At 71.0% G+C, this 11,086-nt stretch overlaps 1 protein-coding gene across 1 annotated transcript; it reads left to right on the top strand.

Moving 5' to 3' along the window:
* Positions 1-331: 331 nt before the first annotated feature.
* On the top strand, positions 332-9,243 carry EXOC3L2 (exocyst complex component 3 like 2; the record flags this gene model as incomplete). The annotated part of the gene is given in 12 exon segments (XM_074166989.1): positions 332-453; positions 455-605; positions 659-941; positions 2,022-2,136; positions 3,098-3,208; positions 4,278-4,396; positions 5,380-5,487; positions 5,566-5,701; positions 6,363-6,485; positions 6,611-6,766; positions 6,927-7,048; positions 9,098-9,243. Coding segments are annotated over 12 exon segments (1,692 nt in total), but the record flags the coding sequence as incomplete, so codon positions are not given.
* Positions 9,244-11,086: the final 1,843 nt, after the last annotated feature.

The raw sequence follows: 11,086 nt of genomic DNA, 5'->3' as shown, positions 1-11,086 counted from the left end.
GGGATGGGACGTGGGATGGGGATGTGGGGGCACAGGGATATGGGGACAAGGGGATGGGACATGGGACGTGGGATGGGGACGTGGGATGGGGGACATGGGACACGGGGATGGGGACAGGAGACGGGAATATGGGACACGGGGACATGGGGATGGGATGGGACGTGGGGACGTGGGACCCCCCAGGGTCCTGGGTGGCGGGACGCGGGTGGCGTTGGGGACGAAGTGGCCTCGGCGGGGGGTGTGTGTGTGTGTGTGTGTGTGGAGGGGGGGGCCACCAGGTCACCCCCTTGTCCCCATTTCCCCCCCCCCCCCTCCCGCTGTGTCCCCCCAGTGCTGGAGATCCTGGAGCTGATCCAGCGGCGGGAGCTGGTGGTGGCCGACCAGCAGATCATCGCGCTGGAGGCCGAATGCGTGACCCCCCCCCTCGGCCACCTCCCCCCCCTCCCCGGTGGCCGGCCGGCAAGCCCGGGACGTGGCCCTGCTCTACGAGGCGCTGCTAGCCCAACTCTGGGCCGTGGTAGCCGAAGCCGTGCCCGCCGGTCGCCCTTACCCGCCCCTGCGCTCGGTGGTCCGGGTGCTGGAACAGGAGGAGGCGGCCGATGGCCGTCACCCCCCCGGGACCCCCGGTCGCCCCCGCTCCCTCCGCCGCCGCTGGCAGGAGGCCGTGGGCGAGCGGCCGGCGAACGCCTGGGGCAAGTAGCCCCCGGCGGCCGGGCTGGGAGCCCGCTTGGCCGCCTTGGCCGGGCGGTTGGTGGGGCGACCTGGGGGCCGTCCGCTGCCACGTGGCCCCCGCCCTACCCCCCCGAGTACGGCGCCTTCGGGGTCTACGCCCGCGGCTACCACCGGGCGCTGGCCCAGCAGCTGGGGGCGCTGGCCCAGAGACCCCTCCCCGTGCCCGACCTCTACCTGCTGCTCGACTGGCACAGCAACACCTACCCACGGTGAGACACCACCCCCCCCCGGGCCCCCCCCCGGGACCCCCCCCGGGTGCTGGGACGGTGCTGGGACCCTGTGGGACCCTCTGTCACCCCCGGGACCCCCCCCCGGGGTGCTGGGACCCTGTGGGACCCTCTATCACCCATGGGACCCCCCCAGAGCGCTGGGACCCTGTGGGACCCTCTATCACCCATGGGACCCCCCCAGAGCACTGGGACCCTGTGGGACCCCCCCCCGGGTGCTGGGACCCTGTGGGACCCTCTATCACCCATGGGACCCCACCAGAGTTCTGGGGACCCTGTGGGACCCCCCCTGGGGTGCTGGGGACCCAGTGGGACCCTTTATCATCCCCAGGACCCCCCCCAGAGCACTGGGGACCCTGTGGGGACCCTCTGTCACCCCCAGGATCCCCCCCCCATGGGGCACTGGGGGACCCTGTGGGACCCATTGTCACCCCGGGACCCCCCAGGGTGCTGCAACCCTGTGGGGACCCCCCACCCCCCAGCACCTTGGGGACCCTCTATCACCCATGGGACCCCCCCCCTGGGGTGCTGGGGACCCTGTGGGACACCCCAGGGTGGCTGGACCCTGTGGGACCCTCTGTCACCCCCCAGGACCCCTCCCCCCCCGGGGCACTGGGGACCTTGTGGGACCCTTTATCACCCCTGGGACCCCCCCCCAGGGCACTGGGGACCCTGTGGGACCCTTTATCACCCCTGGGACCCCCCCCCCAGGGCACTGGGGACCCTGTGGGACCCCCCCCCCCAGCACCTTGGGGATCCTGTGCCACCTGCTGTCACCCCTGGGACCCCCCCCCAGGATCTTGGGGACCCTGTGGGACCCGCTGGCAGCCCTGGGATCCCCCCGCAGCACCCTGCCCCCCCTGCCCTGAGCCACCTGCTGTCATCCCTGGGACCCCCCCCTCCCAGGGCGCTGGGGACCCTGTGGGACCCCCCGCCCCCCAGCACCTTGGGGACCCTGTGCCACCCGCTGGCACCCCGTGTCACCCCTGGGCTCCCCAGAGCACCCCACCCCGGGCGGTTTGGGGGTGCCATCCCACGGTGTGTCCCCCCCCCCCCCCGCAGGGAGGTGCTGGGGCACCCCGAGGTGGGGGCGCTGCTGCAGGCGCAGGCGCTGGGGCCCCTCCTGCCCCCCGAGACCCAGCGCGGCCTCGAGAGCTCCTGCATCGCTGCTGTCAAGGTGGGGCACCCCCCCCCCAAGCACCCTCTGGGCCCCCCCCCTCCCGGGCACCCCCTGGGAACCCCCCCCTCGGCACCCCCTGGGCACCCCCAAGCACCCTCTGAGCCCCCCCCCCGGGACCCCCTCTGGGCACCCTCCAGCATCCCCCGGGAACCCCCTGGGCCCCCCCCGGGGCACCCCCCCCGGGAACCCCCCAAGCACCCTCTGGGCCCCCCCCCCCCGGGCATCCCCCCGTGCACCCCCCCAGCATCTCCTGGGCAACCCCCTGGGCACCCCCCGGGTCCCCCCTCCTGGGAACCCCCCTGGCACCCCCCCCTGGGCACCCCCGGCTACCCCCTGAGCACCCCCTGGGCCCCCCCTGAGCGCCCCCCGGGAACTCCCTGGGCACCCCCCATTGGCACCCCCTGGGCACCCCTGGGCACCCCCCCAAGTACCCCCTGAGCACCCTCTGGGTACCCTTCGTGGCACCCCCCCCGGAACCCTCCGGGCACCCCCCAGGGACCCCCCCCGGGTACCCCCCTTGGCACTGGGATGGGGAGTGGGATGGGGACCGGGACGGGAGCGTGGGGGGGGCACCAGGGTGGCACTGGGGTGGGCAGAGGGGGGGGGGGGGGGTCCCAGGGCTGGGGGCTGGCAGGGGACCCTGTGCCCACTGTCCCCCCCAGTGCCATCCCCCCTGTCCCCCCTGTCCCCCCCGTCCCCCCGGTGCCATCCCCGTTGTCCCCACTGTCCCCCCCGGTGCCATCCCCCCTGTCCCCCCCTGTCCCCCCAGTGCCATCCCCCCTGTCCCCTCTGTCCCTGGGGTGCCATCCCTTTTGTCCCCCCAGTGCCATCCCCCCTGTCCCCCCCTGTCCCCCCCGGTGCCATCCCCCCTGTCCCCCCCTGTCCCCCCGGTGCCATCCCCCCTGTCCCCGCTGTCCCTGGGGTGCCATCCCCCGCTGTCCCCCCCTGTCCCCCCCAGGCCAAGGTGGAGGTGGCGGTGGCGCAGGAGCTGCAGCTCAGCGAGGACACCTGGGCCGAGGAGGTGCCCCCCCAGGAGCTGCAGGAGGGACTGGCCACCCGCGTCACCGGGGTACGGACACCCCCCTGGGGACACCCCCCTGGGGACATGGGGCTCCGTGGGGTGACACACAGCCCCAGGGGGGGGAGATGGGGTGGCCGGGCACAGCGTAGGGACATCGGGGTACCCCATGGGGACACCAGGGTGCCCAGATACCCCATGGGGCCACCAAGGTACCAGGAGACCCCATGGGGCCACCAAGGTGCCTGAGGACCCCATGGGGCCACCAGGGCACTCCATAGGGCCACCAAGGTGTCTGGGCACCCCATGGGGCCACCAGGGCACTCCATAGGGCCACCAAGGTGCCCGAGGATCCCATGGGGCCACCAAGGTACCAGGAGACCCCATGGGGCCACCAAGGTGCCTGAGGATCCCATGGGGCCACCAAGGTACCAGGGCACCCCATAGGGATGCCAGGGTGCCCAAGGACCCCATGGGGCCACCAAGGTGTCTGGGCACCCCATGGGGCCACCAGGGCACTCCATAGGGCCACCAGGGTGCCCGAGGATCCCATGGGACTACCAAGGTACCAGGGCACCCCATAGGGACGCCAGGGTGCCCGAGAACCCCATGGGGCCACCAAGGTGCCCGAGGACCCCATGGGGCCACCAAGGTGTCTGGGCACCCCATGGGGCCACCAGGGCACTCCATAGGGCCACCAGGGTGCCCAAGGATCCCATGGGGCCACCAAGGTACCAGGGCACCCCATAGGGACGCCAGGGTGCCCGAGAACCCCATGGGGCCACCAAGGTGCCCGAAGACCCCATGGGGCCACCAAGGTACCAGGGCACCCTGTAGGGACGCCAGGGTGCCCAGATACCCCATGGGGCCACCAAGGTACCAGGAGACCCCATAGGGCCACCAAGGTGCCTGAGGACCCCATGGGGCCACCAAGGTGTCTGGGCACCCCACGGGGCCACCAGGGCCACCAGGGTCCCCTACGGAGTCACCAGGATGCCCAGGCGCCCCAAGGGGATGGGGGGGGTGGCTGGTACCCCGGGGGACACCACGGCGGTGGCCGTGTCCCCAAGGAGGGGGACAGGGCGCTGGTGGCCCTGTCGTGTGTGTCCCCCCCCCCCAGCGGTGGCCGTGCCCACAGCTGCTGCGGGCGCACGTGGAGCGAGCCCCCCAGATCACCCCCGAGTTCGGCAGGGAGATGGCCCACAGCCTGCTGGGCGTGCTGGTGGCCTTCCTGCACAGGTGGGCACGGGGGGACATGGGGGGGGGGACACGAGGAGATGGGTGGGACACGGGGACATGGGGGGACACGGGATGGACATGGGGGTACGGCAAGACCGGGTGGGGACATGGAGACGTGGAGACAGGGGACGTGGGGGACACGGGAGGGACACAGGGACATGGGGGGACACGGGATGGACATGGGGGTACAGCAAGACCGAGTGGGGACATGGGGACATGGGGGGACATGGGGGGACACGAGATGGACATGGGGGTACAGCAAGACCAGGTGGGGACATGGGGACATGGAGACAGGGGACGTTGGGGACATGGGGGGACATGGGGACATGGGGGGGACACGGGATGGACATGGGGGTACAGCAAGACCGAGTGGGGACATGGGGACATGGGGGGACATGGGGGGACACGAGATGGACATGGGGGTACAGCAAGACCGGCTGGGGACATGGGGGGGCATGGGGGGACACGGGGACATGGGGGGGACACGGGATGGACATGGGGGTACAGCAAGACCGGGTGGGGACATGGGGACATGGAGACAGGGGACGTTGGGGACATGGGGGGACATGGGGACATGGGGGGGACACAAGATGGACATGGGGGTACAGCAAGACCGGGTGGGGACATGGGGGGGCATGGGGGGACACGGGGACATGGGGGGACACAAGATGGACATGGGGGTACAGCAAGACCGGGTGGGGACATGGAGGACATGAGGGGACAGGAGATGGGTATGGGGACATGGGGGGGCATGGGGGGACACGGGGACATGGGGGGGACACGGGATGGACATGGGGGTACACAGCAAGACCGGGTGGGGACACGGGGACATGGAGACAGGGGACGTGGGGGACATGGGGGGACAGGAGCTGGGCAGGGGGACGTGGTGGGACAGGAGCCACAGGACAGAGCCGGGGTGGCACCTGGCACGTGCCGGGTCCCCGAGGTGCCACCACGGGTGACCCCTGTGGGTGCCCCCCCAGTTTCCAGCGGAAGGTGGAGCGGTTCCTGGAAGCCCCCGGTGAAGCCACCCCACCCGACGGTGCCACCGGCCGGGCCATCGCCCTGGTCAACTGCTGCCCCCCCTTCAGGTGAGGCCACCCCCAGCCCTCCCCGGGGTCCCCGGCGGCACCCGCTGACCCCCCGCCTCGTCCCCGTCCCCGCGGCAGGGCCTTCGCCGAGCGCCTGGCCCAGTTCGGGCACCCCGAGAGCGAGGAGCCCCGGCGCCAGGCCCACGCCGCCCTGGACAAGGTGACCCGGCTCTGCAACCACGTCCTCACCCAGCGCCTCTTCGAGGACCTCAAGGTGGGGGGCGGCTGTGGGTGCAACGGTCACGGTGCCCAAACGTTGGGTGATGGCCATGGGTACAACCATCACGGTGTCCATCTGTTGGGTGACACCCACGGGTGCAACCGTCATGGTGTCCATCCATTGGGAAACACCCATGGGCGGAACGGTCATGGTGCCCATCCATTGGGTGATGGCCATGGGCGGAACGGTCATGGTGCCCATCTATTGGGTGATGGCCATGGGTGCAGTGGTCATGGTGCCCACCCATTGGGTGCAACACCCATGGGTGCAACCCTCATGGTGCCCATCCATTGGGAGACATCCATGGGTGCAATGGTCATGGTGCCCGTCCATTGGGTGATGGTCATGGTGCCCATCCGTTGGGTGACACCCATGGGTGCAATGGTCATGGTGTCCATCCATTGGGTGATGGTCATGGTGTCCATCCATTGGGTGACACCCATGGGTGCAATGGTCATGGTGCCCGTCCATTGGGTGATGGTCATGGTGCCCATCCGTTGGGAGACATCCGTGGGTGCAACCCTCATGGTGTCCATCGGTTGGGTGACACCCGGGGCTGCAATGCTCCGGGCGGCCTCCCGCTTGCCGGCCACCACCGGGGATGCCACCTATGGGTGCTGGGACACCCCCCAACCCACCCACCCCGCCCCCCCAGCCCTACTTCAACAAGCTGCTGAAGCGCAAGTGGTTGACGAGCTCCGAGGCCTTCGACACCATCGTGATGCTCATCACCAGCTTCACCCAGAAGCTGCGCCCGCTGCGCCCCGAGCCCTACCAGGTGCCATGGTGGTGGTGGTGGTGGTGGGTTTGGCACCCAAAAAGGGGGGTCATGAAGTTGGGGGGGGTGGGGGGGGTGGGTTGTTCTGATGACACCCCCCCCCTCCCTTCCCCGTGGTGGCGCAGGTGCTGGTGAGCGAGGTGCACCGCCGGGTGCTGCTGGAGTACGTGCGGCCGCTGATGCAGGTCCGCATGGTCTGCACCTCGGCCAAGATGCGCGCCCGGGTGGCCGCCCGCCTCGGGGACGAAGCCCGCCAGCTCCGCGAGCTCTTCACCCGCCTGGTGAGACACCCCCACCACCACCCCAACCCCCCCTCCGTCCTTCCCCACCACCCCGGGGTGTGTGTGTGTGTGTGTGTGTGTGTGTGTGTGTGTATGGGAGGGGTTGCTCCTCGGTGGTGGGGAGGTGACCACCAGGTGGTGACAACCCACCGCCGGGTAGGACTCGGCTTCGCCGTGGTTGGACTCGGTGGTGCCGCGGCTGCGGGAGCTGCTGGTGTTGGAGGACACGGCGGCGCTGCAGATGGAGGTGGGCGTCCTGGCCAGGGACTTCCCCGACGTCCGGTGAGTGGTAGGGGGTCCCACTGGTGGGGTGGCACGGCCAGGTGGGACTCCATGGTCTCACAGGGACAGGAGTGAGGTGGCACGTGGTCCTCATGGCCAGCATGGTGGGGTGGCACGGCCAGGTGGGACTCCATGGTCTCACGGGGACAGGAGCGAGGTGGCACGTGGTCCCCGTGGCCAGCGTGGTGGGGTGGCACGGCCAGGTGGGACTCCATGGTCTCACGGGGACAGGAGCAGGGTGGCACGTGGTCCTCATGGCCAGCGTGGTGGGGTGGCACGGCCAGGTGGGACTCCATGGTCTCACGGGGACAGGAGTGAGGTGACACGTGGTCCTCGTGGCCAATATGGTGGGGTGGCATGGCCAGGTGGGACTCCATGGTCTCATGGGGACAGGAGCGGGGTGGCACGTGGTCCTCGTGGCCAGCATGGTGGGGTGGCACAGCCAGGGGAGGTGCCACCACCCCCTGGGGACAGGAGCGGGGTGGCACGTGGTCCTCATGGCCAGCGTGGTGGGGTGGCACGGCCAGGTGGGACTCCATGGTCTCATGGGGACAGGAGTGAGGTGACATGTGGTCCCCGTGGCCAGCGTGGTGGGGTGGCACGGCCAGGTGGGACTCCATGGTCTCACGGGGACAGGAGTGGGGTGGCACGTGGTCCTCGTGGCCAATATGGTGGGGTGGCACGGCCAGGTGGGACTCCATGGTCTCACGGGGACAGGAGCAGGGTGGCACGTGGTCCTCATGGCCAGCGTGGTGGGGTGGCACGGCCAGGTGGGACTCCATGGTCTCACGGGGACAGGAGTGAGGTGACACGTGGTCCTTGTGGCCAATATGGTGGGGTGGCACGGCCAGGTGGGACTCCATGGTCTCATGGGGACAGGAGCGGGGTGGCACGTGGTCCCCGTGGCCAGCGTGGTGGGGTGGCACGGCCAGGTGGGACTCCATGGTCTCATGGGGACAGGAGTGAGGTGACACGTGGTCCCCGTGGCCAGCGTGGTGGGGTGGCACGGCCAGGGGAGGTGCCACCACCCCCGTGGGGACCGGGGTCAGGACACGATGTCCCCCCCGGGGGACCCCCCGCGGGGTGACAGGACGTGGCCCCCGTCCTTCCCGGCAGCTCCCGCCCCGTCGGAAGCGGCCGCGGCCCCCGGCCAAGTCCCCTCCTTGTCCCCGGGGGGGACACGGTGGCACGCGCGGCCCCCGGGGGGCTACCGGGGGTTGGGGGGGGGGGCTACCGGCCCCCGGCGGCAACTGGTCCCAGTCACGGCTGGGGACGGGGCTGCACCCCCAAAACCGGGCGCATGGATCACCCCCCATCGGGGGTTCAACGCTGCCCCCACCACACCCCCCCCCCCCCCCCAAAATTGGGCACACGCCCTCCCCCCCCCCCTCCCCCCCCCCCCCCAAGATCGGGGCGCATCCCTGTGCCCCCAAAGCGGGGTGCGATGCTGTACCCCAAATCTAGGTGCATGGCCCACCCCCCCATCAGGGTGCCTGCCCTCTAGCCCAGACACGGGGGCACCCCAAAAGTGGGTGCCTGCCCCTCCCCACATCGGGGTGAGTCACTGCCCCCCCAAATCTGGGGGCCATGCTGCCCCCCAACTCAGGGCACGATGCTGCCCCCCACCCCGGGGTGCGGTGCTGCCCCCCAGATCTGGGGGTGGTGCTGCCCCCCAACCCTGGGCACGATGCTGCACCCCAAATCTGGGGGTGATGCTGCCCCCCACCCCAGTGTGCGGTGCTCCCCCCCCAGATCTGGGGGCGATGCCCCCAAATCTGGGGGTGATGCTGTACCCCAAATCTGGGGGCCATGCTGCCCCCCACCCCAGGGTGGGATCCTGCCCCCCCAAATCTGGGGGCGATGCTGCCCCCCACCCCAGTGTGCGGTGCTCCCCCCCCCCCCTCAAATCTGGGCGCGATCCTGCCCCCCTCAAATCTGGGGGCGATGCTGCCCCCCCCCCCCCCAACCGCGGGGGGTGCGGGCCCCGGGTGGGTTTTGGGGTGCCCCCGTCCCTGAGGGGGGGGGATCTCTCTCTCTCTCCCCCCGCAGGCGGGAGCACGTGGCGGCGGTGCTGGACGTGCGGGGGCTGCGGGGGCAGGGGGCTCGGCAGGAGATTCTGGGGGTGCTGCAGGACCTGGAACCGGGGCCCCCCCCGCCACCGGGCTTTCTTCTCCCACTTGCCGGTGGCCCGGCAGGTCCGGTGCTTGCCCTTCCACTTGCCCCCCCTGGCCCGGCTTTCCCGCCTGCGCCTGCCTCGGGACCCCCCCCCCGCGACCCTGAGCGCCCCCCCCCTCCCCCCCCCCCAAAACCCGCTCCCCTCCTCGGTGATGGGGGGGGGGGGGGGGATGCTGCACCCCAGGAGCTGGACGTGACGCTGCGCCCCAAAGCCGGGGGGGGGGGGGCTCACCTCACCTGGAGAGGGGGGGGGATCGATGGTGCGCCCCAAAACGGGGTGCCCGCCCCCCCCCGGGACTGTATAAATGGTGTCGATGCTGTAAATTAAGGCCAGAGCCCGACCTCGTCCTTGGGTCTTTCTCGGGGTCCCCCTCCGTGGGGACAGGGGGACCCCCCATTTGTGGGGACACGGGGACATGGGGACACCCCAATGTGTGGGGACAAGGGACACCCCATCTGTGGGGACACGGGGACCCCCCATTTGTGGGGACACGGGGACATGGGGACACCCCAATGTGTGGGGACAGGGGACACCCCGTCTGTGGGGACACGGGGACCCCCCATTTGTGGGGACACAGGGACATGGGGACACCCCAATGTGTGGGGACAGGGGACACCCCATCTGTAGGGACACGGGGACCCCCCATTTGTGGGGACACAGGGACATGGGGACACCCCAATGTGTGGGGACATGGGGACCCCCCCATTTGTGGGGACACAGGGACATGGGGACACCCCAATGTGTGGGGACAGGGGACACCCCGTCTGTGGGGACACGGGGGATGGGGCCACCCCATCTGTGGGGACACGGGGACCCCCCATTTGTGGGGACACGGGGGATGGGGACACCCCAATGTGTGGGGACAGGGGACACCCCGTCTGTGGGAACACGGGGACCCCCCATTTGTGGGGACACAGGGACGTGGGGACACCCCAATGTGTGGGGACAGGGGACATGGGGCTGTCCCATTCACAGGGGGTGGGGGCCACGAGGATGGGGGGACACGGGGGTGGGGGGACATGAGGATGAGGGACATGGGGGTGGGGGGACACGGGGGTGGGGTGACACGGGGGTGGGGGGACACAGGGGTGGGGGGACACAGGGGTGGGTGACACGGGGGTGGGGTGACACGGGGGTGGGGGACACAGGGGTGGGGGACACAGGGGTGGGGGGACATGAGGATGAGGGACACGGGGGTGGGGTGACACGGGGGTGGGGGGACATGGTGGGGGGGGGGACACGGGGGTGGGTGACACGGGGGTGGGGGGACACGGTGACACGCTCCCGTCCCCGTGCGGGAACTGGCCCCTCGTGCGAGGCCCCGTCCCACGGTGGCCGCTCCGGGGGGTGGGGGGGGGGAGGAAGGAAAGGGCCCGGTGCCTGGCCGGGAAGCCACCGCGGGGGGGGGGGGGGGAACGGACAAGGTGTGGGGGGGACACGATGGCCCTTCCCGGCATGGGGGGGTTCGGAGGGGGGGGGGGTTGGGGACACTGTGGCTCGGCCAAGGGCAGGATCGGGACCTGGTTTTTTTTTTTTTTGGGGGGGGGGCACCCTGGCCCCGCTCCATCCCGCCCCACCCAACCTCGGCGCCCGGATCCGGCGCCTCCTGGGACACCCTGTCCCCCCCCCTTTCCCCCCCCCCCCCCCCCCGGCCCCATGTCCCTCCTGCCACCCGGAGCATCGTCACCCACTGCTGCCACGAGCTCGTCGGGTCTCAGCGCATCCAGGGATGGGGGTGAGGGGGGGGGGGGACAGGGGGGATATAGGGGGGGGAAGGCCACCCTGTGTGTGTGTGTGTGCTCCCCCCCCCCCCATCCTCCCTGTCCCCCCTCCCCGTGTCAAAAATAGGCGAGTGTTGGATC

Source organism: Numenius arquata, unplaced genomic scaffold (genome assembly GCF_964106895.1).
Source record: "Numenius arquata unplaced genomic scaffold, bNumArq3.hap1.1 HAP1_SCAFFOLD_1683, whole genome shotgun sequence".
NCBI classification, from domain to species: domain Eukaryota; kingdom Metazoa; phylum Chordata; class Aves; order Charadriiformes; family Scolopacidae; genus Numenius; species Numenius arquata.
Note: the sequence above shows the minus strand (reverse complement) of the source record. Positions and strands in the feature narration are given on the sequence as shown.